Source organism: Bos indicus x Bos taurus, chromosome 27 (assembly GCF_003369695.1).
Source record: "Bos indicus x Bos taurus breed Angus x Brahman F1 hybrid chromosome 27, Bos_hybrid_MaternalHap_v2.0, whole genome shotgun sequence".
Classification (NCBI taxonomy): Eukaryota; Metazoa; Chordata; class Mammalia; order Artiodactyla; family Bovidae; genus Bos; species Bos indicus x Bos taurus.
The window spans coordinates 33,360,519-33,379,438 of record NC_040102.1 but is presented as its reverse complement, the minus strand read 5'-3'; the positions used below and the strand labels follow the sequence as shown (position 1 = coordinate 33,379,438).

Below are 18,920 nucleotides of genomic sequence, written 5' to 3'. Positions count from 1 at the left end.
CTCTGAATATCATCACAGTTATTACACTGCCCCTTGTTTGCTTGTTTATTTAATATTTATTTATTTGGCTGTACTGGGTCTTAGTTGCGGCACAGGGATCTCCAGAGTGGGGGTTCAGTAGATGCAGTGCAGGGGCTTAGCTGCCCCATACCCGCCATACCCCCAGCAACCTGCTCCTGCCTCGTGAAAGCTTAGTTCCCAAACCAGGGATCGAACCCTCATCCCCTGCACTGGAAGGCAAAGTCTTAACCACTGGACCACCAGAGGCATCCCTTACGTTTGCTTTTTATTAAGTTAAATCAACTTTGCAATTCTTTTTCTCATTAGGTATAAGCATTGCTGATTCAGATTTCTCCCTCATTTGGGAGGAATTAAAGGAAAAAGTGGGGTGTGTTCTGCCTGCTGAGATAATAGTTTGTTTCCTAAAATCAATCCCAACACTCCCGTGGGAAACGGCTGCAGCAGGACCTCTGGAGTCAGAATCTGGGTCCCCCACCTTGTAGCTCTGTGACCTTGAACAAGTCATTTCTCTTTGTATTGATATTTCAGCTTCCTCACCAATAAAATGAGGGCCATAACAAAAATGAATTCAGTGTTCTTGGGGACTAACTAACACGCAGAGTATTTAGAACAGGGTTTGGCACATTTTTAATCTACTCAATAATTCTCAGCTATTCTTACGATTAATAAGATGCCTGGACTAAGTTTAGATTCGAGAACATATGTAAACCATCAGGAGGAACAACTAACATGTCTATCATCTGGATATTCTGGAAATTACTTTGTCTTGAAAAGAGAATCCAAAGAGGCCCCTCCCACGGCCCAGACTGTCTGTATGTGATGGCTAAGTGTATCTTTCTCAAACTAAACAGCTTTGGCACTGGCTGAATTAAAATAGAGTATGGATTCTTTGACATTACCTCCAGGACACACACACACACACACTTTAAACATTTTTAATTAAACGCTTAAAGATGGCTTGGGTTCTCAGATAAATAGTTATCATCAACACATCCTCTCTGCGATAAGACAGCAAGGCCACCTTTCAAACCGCAGCAACTTGCTCTAAATCACGTTCCTAAAAATGGCCCTTCGAAACTTGCATTTCAGTACTTGGTGTTCCCAGTTGTTGCTGTCCCAGAACAAAAGCCTAATTGCTGCCGCTACAATACAGTCCTTTCTCTGAGATCATCACGAAGCCCTCGGAGCAAACAAGAGGGAGTTCTTGCGAACAACGAGCACGGCATCAAGTTCCTGGACCCTGAAGGCCAACACGAGCCGAGTTATCTTTGCGACTCGAGTCCCTTTCTAATCTCTACTCCTGTAGCAACTGGCTCCGTCTCGGGGGTGTTTCTGAGCCCTTGAGGACACGTGTGTGTTCCTGCTTGGACGAGTCTGGAAAACTTCGGGGTCCTCTAATCCCCGCCTCCCCCCGCCCCGGGCACAGCAAGGGCGGGCGCGGGTCCGCAGCCCGCCTGGGGGCGATACTGCCCCCGTGGGGTCGTGGTCGTGCGTCCCCCGGGCCCCGCAAGGTGAGGCTTGGGGCGGGATGTCCCACCAGGCCCACCCCTGCGCCCCGCAGGCGCGCGCGGGAGTCCCCACTTTCCCAGCCCGGGTGGGACGGGCGCCGTGCGTTCCCATCCCGGGCCGGCACTCAAAGCCCCGAACAGCGGCCCCGGGGATCTGGGGGACGGGAGTTGGGGGTGCTGGGACTCACGCGGTCTCTCGGGGTCTCGGGGACCTCTCCGCGGTCGGCTCCCGGCCCCTCGGGCTCTGAGAGTGGGCGCCTCCCATGGCTCAGAGCGCGGGGCCCCGGCTGCGCCCGCCGGTGGTTGCTCCGCGGCGCGCCGGCCCGGCCCGGACCCCGCCGGGAGGAGGAGGCGGGCGCCGGAGGAAGGGTGGGGCCGCGGGGTGGGCGGGGGTGCCGGGGACAGGGTCCTGGCCGCCGGGAGCGCCGGCAAAAGGGCGTTGCTGGAGACGATGCGACTTCTCCGCCAATCGCAGGGCTCGGCCCGCCCGGCGGCCCGGGGACCCCCGCCCGGAGATCCTTCCCGGGCGAGGCTGAACGCGCGGGTCTCGCAGCCAGGGAGCCCCCCCGGGCGGCGGAGGGCGACAGGTGGACTGGGGCGGGGGGTGCCCGGTGGCAATCGCCCTCCCAGTTCGCCCGGGCCGCGGGCCGGCCCCCGGGGAGCCCCCGCGCGCGGCTGCCAGCGGCGCAGCTGGGAGGGGGCCCCGCGGGGCGGCCGTGCGGAGAAGCCCCGGGAGGGGGCGGTGTGCGCTGGCACCCCAGACCCGGGCCGCCTTCCCCGCCAGGCGGCCTCCCCCAGCCGCTTGTCCGGCACAGAGGGCTGCGCAGAGTCGTGTAGAAAACGGAGGGGACCTGTTCGTGCCCCCCCAAACTCGAGACAAGTTCCTGCGCCCTCCCCGAGTCTTGCTTTCTTTTAATTTGTAAAATAAGAGGGCTATGATCATTCTTGACCTCTTAATGTCCCTTCCGGTTCTGACAACCAATGAATGAATTCTCTTCCGAACTCTTGTGTTGGAAATAAGATCCTGTCCCTCCCATCAGCCCTGTGATGTACCTACTCACAGTCCTTACAGGGCTTCCCTGGTGGTTCAGATGGTTAAAGAATCTGCGTGCAATGCAGGAGATCCAGGATTGAACTGGGTTGGGAAGACTCCCTGGAGGAGGGAATGGCAACCCACTCCAGTATTCTTGCCTGGAGAACTCCATGGACAGAGGAGCCTGGTCGGTTACAGTCCTTGGGGTCACAAAAAGTTGGATTCGACTGAGAGACTAACACACCATACTCCTTATAACTTCCTTTCAAAATATTTCAGGCTCTTCATCCGTTCCCACCTCCCAGTTCGCTCTCCTCCATCCCAGGGTTTCTTTTAGTTTAAAATATGGAATGCCCTCTTTTCCTAACACCTGTTTATCCTTCCAGACCCAACTCAGATTGCCTTCTACACCACTATCCTGCATTCTGATCTTACAGCTTTTTATTATTGCCTGTTTCCTTCACTAGAAGGTAAACTCCACGACGGGGAGTTTATTTCGTTTTCATTGTCCTCCCAATTCTGCCGGGCACATACCTAGTAGATACCCATCATTGCTGATAAATGCATCCATCCTACATATGTTATCACCCTGCTCCCATACCTTGTTAATTCCTCCAGCATAGCACCTACCGATCTTATTTTGCAACTATCTCTTCATTTATTTCTTTCAGTTCTTTAAGGGCAAGAATACTTTCTTATCTCTGTACCCAAGCTTACTGCCTGGCACAACGCCTGTATCCTGGCTTATGTACAATAAATATTTGCCAAATGAATGAATGAACCTGTGGTTAAGCACACAGACTGGTGTTAACTTCTGAATGTTAACTAACTGAATGTTAACTTCCTCCTTGAGTGAAAACTACAGGCAGGAAAGATGTATGCAGCTACATTTTCATGTTTCCACAAAGGATGGGAAACTCCTACTATATTTACAATGACTCTTTTTTTTTATGTCAAATGTTGACTTCCTGTTTATGCATTATCTTTACCCTCCTATAGCCAGAGAGTCCCCAGCGTTCAGGATGCTGCTGGGTTATAGATAGACATAAACAAGCAGAATATTTGGGGCTGGGAAAAGAAACATTAATTAGTACACCAGCAGAGTGAGACGGGGAATGAGGTTTTGTGGGGAGGATTTCATAGAGCTGAAAAAAGTTGACTCTTGGCAGATGATTTTTTTTAAAAGTTCGAATTCTCCCTGCATTCTGTCTGGAATACTAAGGCAATGTGATTGAAGTGTCATTGAGAAGGCAAACAACCCTGTCAGAGCTGTGGCCCTTTCCTGAGGAACTGTTCAGCCCCCCCAGGGAGAAAGGTGGGTCATTCCAAGGGGGAAATGGGAGGGGAAGCCACGGCAGAAGGAAAAGGGGGATGGGAAAGTTTTATCCCCCTCCCCGCACCCCCAGTAGACAAGAGGGGCTGTTAGGAGGAGCTTTCTTACTGTTTCTGCAGAAAAGCAGAGGATAGTACTCTTGCCTGGAAAATCCCGGGGATGGAGGAGCCTGGTAGGCTACAGTCTATGGGGTCGCTAAGAGTCGAACACGACTGAGCGACTTCACTTTCACTTTTCACTTTCATGCATTGGAGAAGGAAATGGCAATCCACTCCGGTGTTCTTGCCTGGAGAATCCCAGGGACGGGGAAGCCTGGTGAGCTGCCGTCTACGGGGTCGCACAGAGTCGGACACGACTGAAGCGACGCAGCAGCAGCATCACTAAAATGGTTGAAAGGAAAAGAAATGAAGCCTATATCCTACTGTGGTGCAGAGAAACAGAGAGAATGAAGGGGAAAAGGAGTCTGCACAGAATGTGAAAGGTAGTCCCGCAGGGGCACAAAGGGCATCTCTACTGAGACGCTTGTGTTTACTGCTCTTGCTGCCCTGGCTGATACAGAGACAGGGGTAATCAGTGAAGTCAGTGCAGGGAATTCTTTTTTTTTTTTAACTTTTTATTTTTTATTGGAATATAGCCAATTAACAATGTTGTGAGAGTTTCAGGTGCACAGCAAAGGAGCTCAGCCATATGTATCCATGTATCCATTCCCCGCCACCCCAACCTCCCCTCCCATCCAGGCTGCCTCATCACACTGAGCAGAGTTCCCTGTGCTGTACAGTAGGTCCTTGTTGGGTATCCATTTTAAATATAGTCATGTGTACATGTCAATTCCAAACTCTATAACTACCCCTCCCTGCCCCCTCCTTCTCCCGGGCAACCATAAGTCTATTCTCTAAGTCTGTGAGTCTGTTAGGGAAAGCAATTACTGTCTGGGGGGAAATAAATGGAATGAGGGCTTTTCAGAGAAAAGGCCTGATGTCCCCAGGAGGGGTAGTATCTGATACCCAGTGTTAGGGTTTCCCCTTGTGCTTTGTAATTCTGTTAGTAAGGTATTTTTTAAACATTGAAAAAAGAGTGAAAAAAGAAAATTTAACAAACCGAAATTCAAGATTTCCCCTGAGATGGCAAAAGACACCCTTCAGTGTCAAATCCTACCCCCAGAAGTTTACTTTTGCTCAGAAGAGGGATGGGCGCTAATGCTCAATGGGTACCAGAGTACTCTGTGCTCGGTGGTTGACAAAAGTAACCACAGTTAGTTCTCAGAGTGCTGGGGAAGGATCACAGTACGTAATATCTGTTGAACACTGTATGTGCCAGATACTGTTCTCAGTGCGTTAATTTATTAACTCATTTAGTACATCACGGCATTTTGGGAAGGTACTTTCAGTATCCTCAATTTACAAAGAGTAAAGTGAAGCACAGAAAGATTAAACACACCTAAGTTCACTCAGTAAGAAATAGCAGGACTATCTACCTTCCAATGCAGGGGACATAAGTTTGATCCCTGGTCTGGGACGATCTCACATCCCACGAAGCAACTAAGCCTGTGAGCCACGACTGCTGAGCCCGCGTGCTGCAAAGACTGAAGCCCACACACCCCAGAGCCTTTGCTCTGCGACAAGAGAAGCCATCACAAATGAGAAGGCCTCGAACCACAACTAGAGAAAGCCGCCTCACAGCAATGAAAATCCAGCACAGCAATAAGTAAATGAATAAATAGCAGAGCCCAGGTTCTAACCCAGGTAGGCTAGGTCCAGAGCTATCACACAGAGCTTAGCTTCTACGCTGTATTTCCTTAATTTTTACACTGTGCGCCCCACTTTAAGCTGAAGAAACTGACAAGTAGAGAGGTAAGTGGTATTTAAACCCAGTTCTGTCTTGATTACAAAGCTTATGTTTCACATGTATTTCCCCCCCGCCCCTTCAAAGTAGACAAGTTGGGAAGCTACATGCTTATCTTAGAGCTGTACCATCCTTCCTGTTTTGGAAATTATTTAAATGCCAATTTATAGCCACAGGATAAAACTGGATTTACTGCTTAAGAGTCACACACTGTTCTTGAAACCAGGTAGCGCTCCAACACTGTTCTCAATTTTCAAAATAGTTTTGACTACTCTAGATCCTTTGTCTTACTGTATACATTTTAAACTAAATTTTATTTAAATAATTTTATTTATTAATAAAATTATTTAAATAAAATAAATTTTAAAATAAAATTATAAATTTATTTTTTTAAAACCTGTTTGGATTTCTACAGGGATTATATTGATTCTATTGACTAATTCAAATGGAGATTCCCAGTTTAACAGTTTTGAGACTTCCGATCCGTAGACATGATACAGCTCTCTATTCATGTAGATTTTCTTGAATTTCCCATAGCTTTATAGTTTTCAGCCAACAGATCTTACATATCTCTTGCTAACTTTATTCCTAAGTGTATTTATACTACTGTAAATGGAATTGTTTTATAATTTTACTTTCTAAATGTTGCTGCTGCTGCTGCTAAGTCGCTTCAGTCATGTCCGACTCTGTGCGACCCCATAGATGGCAACCCACCAGGCTCCCCCGTCCCTGGGATTCTCTAGGCAAGAACACTGGAGTGGGTTGCCATTTCCTTCTCCAATGCATGAAAGTGAAAAGTGAAAGTGAAGTCGCTCAGTCATGTCCGACTCTTAGCGACCCCATGGACTGCAGCCTATCAGGCTCCTCCGTCCATGGGATTTTCCAGGCAAGAGTACTGGAGTGGGGTGCCATTGCCTTCTCCATTCTAAATGTTCAGATCAGATCAGATCAGTCGCTCAGTCATGTCCGACTCTTTGCGGGCCTCCCTGTCCATCACCAACTCCCGGAGTTCACTCAGACTCACGTCCATCGAGTCAGTGATGCCATCCAGCCATCTCATCCTCTGTCGTCCCCTTCTCCTCCTGCCCCCAATCCCTCCCAGCATCAGAGTCCTTTCCAATGAGTCAACTCTTCGCATGAGGTGGCCAAAGTACTGGAGTTTCAGCTTTAACATCATTCCTTCCAAAGAAATCCCAGGGCTGATCTCCTTCAGAATGGACTGGTTGGATCTCCTTGCAGTGCAAGGGACTCTCAAGAGTCTTCTCCAACACCACAATTCAAAAGCATCAATTCTTCGGCACTCAGCCTTCTTCACAGTCCAACTCTCACATCCATACATGACCACAGGAAAAACCATAGCCTTGACTAGACGAACCTTTGTTGGCAAAGCAATGTCTCTGCTTTTGAATATGCTATCTAGGTTGGTCATAACTTTCCTTCCAAGGAGTAAGCGTCTTTTAATCTCATGGCTGCAGTCACCATCTGCAGTGATTTTGGAGCCCCAAAAAATAAAGTCTGACACTGTTTCCACTGTTTCCCCATCTAGAAGTGATGGGACCGGATGCCATGATCTTCGTTTTCTGAATGTTGAGCTTTAAGCCAACTTTTTCACTCTCCTCTTTCACCTTCATCAAGAGGCCTTTTAGTTCCTCTTCACTTTCTGCCATAAGGGTGGTGTCATCTGCATATCTGAGGTTATTGATATTTCTCCCAGCAATCTTGATTCCAGCTTGTGTTTCTTCCAGTCCAGCATTTCTCATGATGTGCTCTGCATATAAGTTAAATAAACAGGGTGACAATATACAGCCTTGACGAACTCCTTTTCCTATTTGGAACCAGTCTGTTGTTCCATGTCCAGTCCTAACTGTTGCTTCCTGACCTGCATACAAATTTCTCAAGAGGCAGATCAGGTGTTCTGGTATTCCCATCTCTTTCAGAATTGTCCACAGTTTATCGTGATCCACACAGTCAAAGGCTTTGGCATAGTCAGTAAAGCAGAAATAGATGTTTTGCTGGAACTCTCTTGCTTTTTCGATGATCCAGCAGATGCTGGCAATTTGATCTCTGGATTCCTCTGCCTTTTCTAAAACCAGCTTGAACATCAGGAAGTTCACTGTTCACATATTGCTGAAGCCTGGCTTGGAGAATTTTGAGCATTACTTTACTAGTGTGTGAGATGAGTGCAATTGTGCGGTAGTTTGAGCATTCTTTGGCATTGCCTTTCTTTGGGATTGGAATGAAAACTGACCTTTTCCAGTCCTGTGGCCACTGCTGAGTTTTCCAAATTTGCTGGCATATTGACTGCAGCACTTTCACAGCATCATCTTTTAGGATTTGGAATAGCTCAACTGGAATTCCATCACCTCCACTAGCTTTGTTCGTAGTGATGCTTTCTAAGGCCCACTTGACTTCACATTGTTGCTAGTAAATAGAAATATAGTCGACTTTTGTATATTGTATCCTGCAGCCCTGCTAAACTCACTTATTACTTCTAATAGCTTTTTTGTGGGTTCCTTGGGTTTTTCTATACAATATCATTTGCAAATAAAGATAGTTTTACTCCTTTCTTTATAATCTGTATGCTTTTTTCCCCTTGCTTTGCTGCATTGACTAGGCACTTCTATACATTGTTAAATAAAACTAGTAATCCTTGCCTTGTTCCTTTTCTTAGGTAGAAAGCATAAAATCCTTCACATTGTAGTATATTAGCTGTCAGATTTTGCAGATGCAGTTGAGAAGATTTTTTTTTAATTTATAATTTACTAAAACATTTCTATAATAAAAGGATGTTGTATTTTGACAAATGCTATTTCTACATTTATTAAAATGATCATATTGTTTTCCCCCATATTCTATTAATTTGTTGAATTACATAGATTTTTTTGGATGTTAGATCAGTCTTGTATAGCCACTTGATCATGGTGTATAGTTTTCTTATATGCTGCTAATATTTGGATGGCTCATATTTTGTTGAGGAATTTTGTATCTATATTCATGAGGGATATTGGTCTGTAGATTCTTTCTTAAGATGTCTTCATCTGGCTTTGGAATCAAGATAATACTGGGATCATAAAATGAGTTGGAAAGTGTTTCCTCCCCCTTTATTTTTTAAGAGTTTTAAGGAATGGTATTAACATTATTTCTTCTTTAAATGTTTGATAGGATTCACCAGTGAAACCATCTAAGCCTGGAGTTTTCTTTGTCAGAAGGCTTTTCAACTCCAAATTTTGTAATTGATAGAGGGTGTTCAAACATCCTGTGTCTTCTTGGGTCAGCTTCATAATTTACATCTTCCCCAGAAAGTGTCCATTTCACCTAAGTGGTCATTTGTTTGTTAAGCAATAACCTTTCTTATCTTCCTTTTCTTAATACTGGTTGATTGGTTGCATCAGGCCCTAGTTGCTACATGAGGGATTTTCCTCGCAGCATGAGGGCTCTTCAGGTGCGGGCTCTCTAGTTGTGGCACACAGGCTCCAGAGCGCATGGACTCTGTAATCGTGATGTGTAGGCTTAGTTGCCATGTGGGATTTTAGTTCCACAACCTGGGATTGAATCCACATCCCCTTAGGTTTTTCTATAGGCTGTCTGTATTGATAAGCAGATTCTTAACCACTGGACTGCTGGGGAAGTCCTTAGGGTCACATTTAAAGGCATAGAGTTGTTCATACTGCTGACAATGGATTGTTGTTTGGACCTGTTTTAATGTCTGAGGGATCTGTAGCAACATCTTCTTTCATTACTGATATTGGCACTTTCTTTTCTTCTTGTTTGTCAGCCAGGCTTGAAATTTACCAATCCTATTAACTTTTTCAAATGACTGGCCTTTGGTTTTACTGGTTTTCTTTTTTCTGTTCTCTATTTCATTGATTTCTGTCTTATCTTTATAATTTCCTTCCTTCTGATTGCTTTGGGTTTAATTTGCTTTGCTCTTTTTCTAGTTTTAAAGGTGGAAACTTCAATCAGTGATTTGAGACCCTTCTTTTTTCCTCTTAAAGGCATTCAAAGCTATAAATTATTTCTCTTTAAGTGCTGTTAGCTACATCCCACAAATTTTGAAATGTGTTTTTGTAATCCTTCAGTACAAAATATTTTCTGTCTCTTGTGATTTCGTCTTCACACCAGTCAATATTAAAAGGGTGTTGTTTCATTTCCAAATACTTGGGATTTTCCTCATTCTCTTATTGTTCTTAGTTTATAATTTAATTTTGCTGTGGTCAGAAGACAAATCTTCAAAATTTACGGAGACTTGTTTATGGTCCAGAATATAATCTATCCTGATAAACCCATTGTGTCCACTTGTATCTATACTTTGCGGTTGTTGGGTGAAGTGTTTCTCTAAATACCAGTTAGGTCCTGGTGGCTGATACGGTTGTTAAGATTTTCTTTCTTTGCTCACTTTTGTTTGTTTATTCAATTTCTAAGAGACATTAAAATCTCCAGTTATGATGGCCTATTTCTACCTTTAATTATGTCCATTTTTGCTGCATGTATGGTGAAGCTGTTATTGAGCATAGACAAATCTGTGATCTTTATGGCGTCTTGAGTAACTAACACTCATCATTCTGTTATCTTTAGTAATAAATTATTTTTGGAAATCTCTTTTGTTTGATACTAATATAGCCTCTCTAGCCTTCTGTGCTTAATACTGATATATCTTTTACTATCCATCTGAAAGAGGAGAGTGAAAAAGTTGGCTTAAAGCTCAACATTCAGAAAACTAAGATCATGGCATCCGGTCCCATCACTTCATGGCAAGTAGATGGAGAAACAGTAGAAACAGTGGCAGACTTTATTTTCTTGGGCTCCAAAATCACTGCAGATGGTGACTGCAGCCAGGAAATAAAAAGATGCTTACTCCTTGGAAGAAAAGTTATGACCAACCGAGACAGCATATTAAAAATCAGAGACATGACTTTGCCAACAAAGATCTGTCTAGTCAAGGCTATGGTTTTTCCAGTAGTCATGTATGGATATGAGAGTTGGACTATAAAGAAAGCTGAGCGCCAAAGAATTGATGCTTTTGAATTGTGGTGTTGGAGAAGACTCTTGAGAGTCCCTTGGAATGCAAGGAGATCCAACCACTTCATCCTAAAGGAGATCAGTCCTGAATATTCATTGGAAGGACTGTTGTTGAAGCTGAAACTCCAATACTTTGGCCACCTGAAGTGAAGAGCTGACTCACTGGAAAAGACCCTGATGCTGGGAAAGATTGAAGGCAGAAGGAAAAGAGGACGGCAGAGGATGAGATGGTTGGATGGCATCACCGACTTAATGGACATGAGTTTGAGTAAACTCCAGGAGTTGGTGATGGACAGGGAGGCCTGGCGTGCTGCAGTCCATGGGGTTGCAAAGAGTTGGACACGACTGAGTGACTGAACTAACTAGTTTTCATCTATTTCTATCTTTGCATTTAAACTATTTTTTTAAGCTGGACTTTATTTTTCAGAGTAGTTTTAGGTGCAGAGTTAAAAGGAGCAGAAAGCACAGAGAGTTTATATATAGCCCCTGCCTTCAAACTCACACAGCCTCCCCACTACCAACCCCGTCCCTCCAGAGTGATACATATGTCACAACCAAGGAACCTGCACTGACATGTCACTGTCACCCAAAGTTGATAGTTGACATCAGGGTTCACTCTTGGTATGTATCCTACAAGTTTTGGCAAATATATAATGACATGTCTCCACCATTGCTGTGTCATATGGAAGAGGTTCACTGCCCTAAACATCCTCTGTTCTCTGCCTGTTCATCCTTCCCCTTCCCTCTCCCCTGGCAACCAGTGATACTATGTTTTATTGTCTCCATAGTTTTGCCTGTTGCAGAACGTCATATAGTTAGAATCACACAATATGTAGCCTTTGAAGACTGACTTCTTTCACTTAAGACGTGCATTAAAGATTTCTCCGTGTCTTTCTTGTGGCTTGATAGCTCTTCATGAAAAGTGAAACTGAAAGTGTTAGTCACTCAGTCGTGTCCGACTCTGCGATCACACGGACTGTAGCCCACCAGGCTCCTCTGTCCATGGAATTCTCCAGGCAAGAATACTGGAGTGGGTAACCATTCTTTTCTCCAAGGGATCTTCCTAACCCAGGGATCGAACCCAGGTCTCCTGCATCACAGGCGGATCCTTTACCATCTGAGCCATCAGGGAAGCCCAATAGTTCTTCATATGTTAGATATCTAATTTTGGACTGTATCATGGACATCATCAATACTAAGTTGTGGCGATTTTGGGCTCCATTACTTTTCACTGGTGAGAGTTGTTTTTCTTTCATTTCAGCAGATCATTTTCTCACTAGGCTTGAACTTCATCCCCTGCTTCTTGGGTGGCAGCTCCAGTCTGAGTGCAGACCTTCTGTGTAGCGGAGCTGCTCTGAGTGTTTTCTGCACACATGTATTTCAAGGGTCAGTCTGTGATTTGGTTTGGGGATCTCCTCTTTGACTCTTTCCTTTCTGGGTTCCCCCACTTTTTCAGCATTCATCATTTCCTGACTTCACTTCTTTCACCCCTTATAAGAGCAGGCAGGACTTGAGAGTTTCTCATGTATGCCTCTTTATCACACAAGCCACTGTGCGGACTACACTTAGCCCTGTGCTAAAAGCGTTGGCGGCAGGGACTTCCCTGGTGGTCCAGCGGGTAAGTCTCCAGGCTTCCAGTGCAGGGGGTGTGGGTTCAATCCCTGGTCAGGAAACTAAGATCCTACATGCCTTGAGGTGCAGGTGCGGCCAAAGAAAAAAAAAGCCGTGGCACAGAGACCACTTGTCTGACTCCTCATCTCCTCTTCTCCAAGCAACATGTAGCGCCACAGTCTAACTATTTCTGTTTCTTCAATGCCTTTAGGTAATTGCATTATGTATCTTATCCAAGTTCTAGAGCTTCTTTTCTTTTTTATGTATTAATTAATTTATTTTTGGCTGCTTCAGGTCTTAGTTGCAGCACTCAGGATCTTTCCTTGTGGCATGTGGCATCTTCATCGTGGTGGTGGGCTTTCTCTCTAGCTGCAGCTCACTGACTCAGTTGCCCCAAGGCACCGAGGATCTTAGTCCCCGACCAGGTGTTGAACCCACGTCTCCTATATAGAAGGCAGATTCTTAACCACTGGACCACCAGGAAAGTCCTTAGAGTTACTTCCGTCAGAATGGTCCTAATGCCCAGTAGAGCCTATAATATCCAGGAGTAAAAGCCCATATCTCATTCTTATGAAATGATAATTCTCAGCTTTATCACACATCTTACTCATCATAGTTTTCCCGAGTGATTCTGGCCTGCTTTCAAAAATCAAAGTCACTTCCACAAGATATAGATTTGTTTATTTGTTTGGAATACTAAAAATAATTTGCTATGGGCCCTGCAGATTTTTTTTTTCCTGCAGATGTTTTAAGAGATAAGAACCAAAGTAGTTCATTGCATAACTGTAATAAGTTTATAATCTCTCAAGGTGACAGAGACTAATATTCTCTAATACCTGTTTCCCCCTCTCTCTTAAAACAAGTGAAAACAATGCTGGTTTTTAGATATTCTGAACAAAAGCTATGTTTCCCAGTCTCTATTGCACTTAGATGTGACCAAGTATCTAAATTTTGGTCAATGGAATGGCAACAGAAGTGTCAAGTTCAACCTCTGAGAAGTATCATTCATGGTCAGTGGGGAGGGTACTATGGCCTGAATGTTCATATCCCCCTAAAATTCATATTAAAATCCAAACATGCAAAGGTGATGGTATTAGAAGAGAGAGCAGTTGGGAGACACTAAAATCATCGTGGTGGAGCCCTCATGGATGGGGTCGGTGCCCTTATTATAGAGCTCCAGAGAGATTCTTTACCCCATCCACCTCGTGAGGACACAGCTAGAAAGCATTGCTATGAACTGGGAAGAGGCCCTCATTGGAAAGGAGCCATGCTGGTACCACGATCTCAGACATGCAGCCTCCAAAATTATGAGAAATATAGTTTTGTTGTTTATAAATGACCCAGTCTGTGGTATTTTGTAATAGCAGTGCAGATGGACTAAGACAGTAGGTGATCGCCCCCCTTACCTTTTTTTTTTTTTTGGCTCTTTCTTTTCCCTGCTGGCTGGAATGCTGTTGAAATAGCCGAGTTCACGCAGCCATACATAATCTTGAGGTGAAGGACTCTCATCCATAACACCATGGAACCTCTAAGCCTGCCCTGAATTGCCTACCGACAGATTTCTTTTATGTAAGTGAAAAATAAACTTACATGCAGTTTAGACACTGTTAGTTTGGATTTCTCTAAGACTCAGCCAAGGCAAATACTAATCAATATTCTGGTCCTTAAAGTGGGGAGAAGGAGAGTCCCATTGTCTTGAAGTTAAAGCTCCTGTAGCTGTAAGAATTATCATACTAGGCAGCCTACCAGTAATCACCCCATTTTGTTCTATATATAAAGAGTGCTATGTAAGCTAGTCTTAACCTTCATATTTCCAGGCCTGAAGTTCACCTCTGGCTGAACCTCTCCATAAAACTTCTTCCCAGGCATCACTGCTAAGCAAATCTACTTGTTATTTGTCCTTTAGTCCCTAAGTCATGTCCAGCACTTTTGCGACCCCATGGACTATAGTCCGCCAGGCTCCTCTGTCTGTGGGATTTCCCAGGCAAGACTACTGGAATGGGTTGCTACTTCCTTCTCCAGGGGATCTTCCCGACCCAGGGGTTGAACCTGCGTCTCCTGCATTGCAGGCAGATTCTTTACCACGTGAGCCACCTGGGAAGCCCAAGCAAATCTATGCCCTATTCCAGATAAACTTCTTCCAATGGAATGCTAAAGCATATTAAAAAGCAGAGAAACTACTTTGCCAACAAAGGTCCATCTAGTCAAAGCTATGGTTTTTTCAGTAGTCATGTATGGATGTGAGAGTTAGACTATAAGGAAAGCTGAGCGCCGAAGAATTGATGTTTTTGAACTGTGGTGTTGGAGAAGACGCTTGAGAGTCCCTTTGGACTGCAAGGAGATCAAACCAGTCCATCCCAAAGGAAATCAGTCCTGAATATTCATTGGAAGGACTGATGCTGAAACTGAAATTCCAATACTTTGGCCACCTGATGCGAAGAGCTGACTCATTTGAAAAAGCCCCTGATGCTGGGAAAGATTGAGGGCAGGAGGAGAAGAGGACAACAGAGGATGGATGGCACCACTGACTCAATGGACATGAGTTTGAGCAAGCTCCAGGAGTTGGTGATGGACAGGGAAGCCTGGCGTGCTGCAGTCCATGGAGTCACAGAGTCAGACACGACTGAGCTACTGAATTGAACTGAACTGAATGGAATGCTTCCATTCCCTTCTCCCTCAGTGCTATCCTGACTGATTGATTCACTCATCTGACAAGTATATATAAACGCCTACCTTGATGCCTGTCTTAATCTCAGTTCATCTTTGCAAACATACTGGATGAGGTGAGAATCACCTGAAGCCTGCTACCAGCCTCAAGATGACCGACCCTCTTGCAAGAAAGACAAATATCATAAGATATTGCTAGTATGTGGAATCTAAAAAAGTGGTACAAGTGAACTTACTAGAGTCACAGATGCAGAAAACAAACTCATGGTTACCAAGGGGGAAGGAGGTAGGGTGAGGGATAAATTGGGACATTGGGATTGACACATACACACAAATACACACTGCTTCTGCTGCGGCTGCTAAGTCGCTTCAGTCGTGTCCGACTCTGTGCGACCCCAGAGACGGCAGCCCACCAGGTTTCCCCATCCCTGGGATTCTCCAGCCAAGAACACTGGAGTGGGTTGCCATTTCCTTCTCCAAGGCATGAAAGTGAAAAGTGAAAAGTGAAAGTGAAGTCGCTCAGTCGTGTCCGACTCCTAGCGACCCCATGGACTGCAGCCTACCAGGCTCCTCCATCCATGGGATTCTCCAGGCAAGAGTACTGGAGTTACCATTGCCTTCTCCCATATACACACTACTATATGTGAAATAGATAACTTAATAAGGACCCACTGAACAGCACAGGGAACTCAATGCTGTAAAGACCTATGTGGGAAAAGAATCTCAAAATAAGTGGATATATGTATATATACCATTCATTTGTATATATATGATATATATATATGTGATATATGTATATATACCACTCACATATATATTTATATATATATACACAACAGTGTAACTGATTCACTTTGTTGTATAGCAGAAATTAATACAACGTAAATCAACTATATTCATTAAAAAATAAATTTTTTTAAATAAAAAAAATTTTTAAAGATTACCTTCTTGCAAATCTACATCCTAATTCCATCTTGCATCATTGTTTTGGCCTAAACAGAACAAAAATGAAAAACTAAGAGGCTGATTCCTGGAACAGAGCTGGAAAGGCTTTTAGAGGCCATCTAGTTCCACCTTCTTTTTTTTAATATAAGTCAGCCAAGGCCCTGGTGCGCCAGTAACTTGCCCAAGGTCAAGAGACAGAGCCAAGGTTGGAACCCGGAGGCAGATTTGCCGATCCCTGCACAGTCCTCTGTTCCTCCCTCAATCCTTATCTCCTTCATTCACACCTAATCCAAATACAAAGATTACACGGCTGTTATTTTGATTAGAAAATAAAACATTTTACTTTAAGAGCCTTCCCATATATCCTCAGTGTCAAAGGGAGAAGTTACCTTTGTTGATTTGTCTTTGAACTGATTCCCAATTGACTCTGAAGAATGAACATGCCTGCAGCCCAGACCAGGGCCTTTTTTCCTCTGGCTTGGAACCCTTGGGACTGAAGAAAATTAAGTCAGGTGGAAGTCACATGCTGACTTACAAGGTAACTTTTCAGTGCAAGCTTCCAGCCAAATGCCCTTCGCCCAAGGCGACTTCTCAGCAATTCCTCCGTAATTCCAACAGCCACTTGGTGTGACTGTTCTCCAACACGCTGTGCTAGCAAAAAAAAAGGTGGGGGGGAGGGGAAGAAAGTGTTCCCCTATTTCAAGGTGAGGCAAGTGTCATCCATCATAAGCGGGAAGTTTCCAGAAGAGAGCTCATTCTTCAGACCTGTGACCTTGGTCTCCTACACAAGCAGCTGTTCACGATTTCAATCTGGATTCTCAGGGAGAGGAATGAACGCTCTTAAAAACCTTCTTCTTCTTTTTTTAAAATTTCATTTACTTGCCATTTCTAGTCCTACATAATGCTTCAGGGACACTGCAAGCTTTGTGGGCTTTTTATTGATTTACTTTTTAAGCAGAGTATTTTTTTGTGCTCTGGTATTGTGTTCAGAGACAGAAACTGCCTCTAATTCAAACATCCTGGATACAGTAACCACGAGTATCTTCTTGGAATATTAACTCTTAGTACTTTTCTGGGTCTCTTGCAATTTTGGGGTAGTGACCTGGAACAGCCACTGGGTATTTAAACATGGATTCCCTCTCCATTGGGCTTCCCTGGTGGCTCAGTGGTAAAGAATCCGCCTGCCAAGTAGGAGACACAGGTTTGATCCTTGGGTCGGGAAGATCCCCTGGAGAAAGGAATGGCAACCCACTCCAGTATTCTTGCCTGGGAAATCCCATGGACAGAGGAGCCTGGTGGGCTACAGTCCATGGGGTCGAAAAAGAGTCAGACACGACTGAATGACTAAGCCACCACCTCCTGCCTCCCACCCCACTGTCTGGTCCTGGGAGTAGAAGGTCAGAAGAGTTCATCCACCAACACTTTATTTCCACCCCCTGACCCAGCAGGTTTTTACGTTAGTTATTCCACCAAAAAACGACAAAGCAGACACAAAAGTGAGAAGGCCGGCAAAAGTCCTGAGGGTCTGGGTTCAAGGAAGCACTTTCAAATGTGAGCCTTTGGAGTAAAATCAGTATGTATGGTTCACTGTATAAAAATAGCAGAATGAATATAAGAAAAAAAATCTACTATTCTCTGGCTGGGCAAAACAAACAGGATCTATGGAATCTGAAAATACTTCAAAGCAGAAACAAACATTAAAAGGAAATCTTTAAAGAGAAACAAAGTAAATATTAAAAGTCCTTTTGGCTCAGAAGCTAAGACTGTCCTAAGAGGTTATGTACAGACCTCGCTTGTTTATCCTAGGACATTTGTGAGCCAGGCAGAGCTGCCAAGTTGCAAGAATAAAACAAAGGCTTTTAACCTTTCAAATAAGTTAAATAAAAGAAAAAGTAACACAGGTAGAACAAAGCATCAGAGCCACACTTTCTTCGGGAAGTTTTCCACTTTGCTGCAGGTTGAAAGACCAGAGTTGCACTGCAGTGATTCCACATCTGCAGGTAAAAATCCAGGGGCACCCATAGGAGTTAGGATGGAAGAAAATAAAAGTATCCTGCCTTGCCAGGTGTGGCATATGCACAGATCGGAAGGGAGTGCTGTTGTTCTGCAATTTTTGATGTTCAAGGCACGGAACATTTCCAAACAGGATTTGGCCTGTGTAGTCTTAGCTTTGAATTTTTCAACTTTTTCTTGCTGGTACTCACAGCCTTTTATCTACCCTCCATTTTGCTATTGATACTGTAATCTACCCCCCCCACCCCCACCCCCACCTTTTTTTGAGCATCTGGAGTCTAGGAAGGTGTGGGCAACAGAGTGGGAGTCATAGTTTCCATTCTCCATGAATATGCTTGGTCCCTGATCTTATCTCTAGGACAGAGCAGGGCATAAGCTAGCCAGTGTAAGAAGAGATACAGGGGCTTGAGCAAGGTGGAATGAATATGAGAAATGTAATCCTTGAGTCTTCAGGATCAAAGCAGCTCATCATGGGGCAAGAGCTGAAAGAGGCCAATGGGACAACCTCTGCTCAAGATTCCTGACCAATGGTCAGCCAACTTCTCCTTGGAAACTTCAAAGGTCTTTCTGGCAGACACAGAGTTGCAGCACTCAGACTCATGTCAAAAATGGATTTAGCAACCCAGCATCAAGGAATGTGGGCTTCCCTGGTGGCACAGTTGTAAAGAATCTGCCTGCTAATGCAGAAGATGCAAGAGATGTGGGTTCCATTCCTGGATTGGGAAAGATCCCCTGGAGGAGGAAATGGCAACCCGTTCCAGTATTCTTGCTTGGAAAATTCCACGGACAGAGGAGCCCGATGGGCGACAGTTCACAACTGAGCAACTGAGCACACAGCATATCAAAAAATAGAGTTAGCTGCTAACATCCAGCTGTTATTGCTTTCAGAGTCTGCCTAGGATTTTTTTTTTTCTTTATATACAATCTG

General features: G+C 44.4%; 1 protein-coding gene across 11 annotated transcripts in view; it reads right to left on the bottom strand.

Moving 5' to 3' along the window:
- TACC1 (transforming acidic coiled-coil containing protein 1) overlaps positions 1-18,920 on the bottom strand; it is a 130,666-nt gene that overhangs the window by 98,257 nt on the left and 13,489 nt on the right. For 2 of the 11 annotated variants that reach the window (XM_027529954.1, XM_027529957.1), the window contains exon 1: positions 16,369-16,467. The exons of 3 other annotated variants lie outside the window; for them this stretch is intronic. In XM_027529954.1, the coding sequence (XP_027385755.1) occupies positions 16,369-16,421 (53 nt within the window). In that variant the 5' untranslated portion in view covers positions 16,422-16,467. Of the gene's footprint in view, positions 1-1,717; positions 2,430-16,368; positions 16,468-18,920 lie in introns of those variants that run through there. 6 more of the 11 variants (XM_027529960.1, XM_027529958.1, XM_027529955.1 and 3 more) reach the window with 6 other exon arrangements.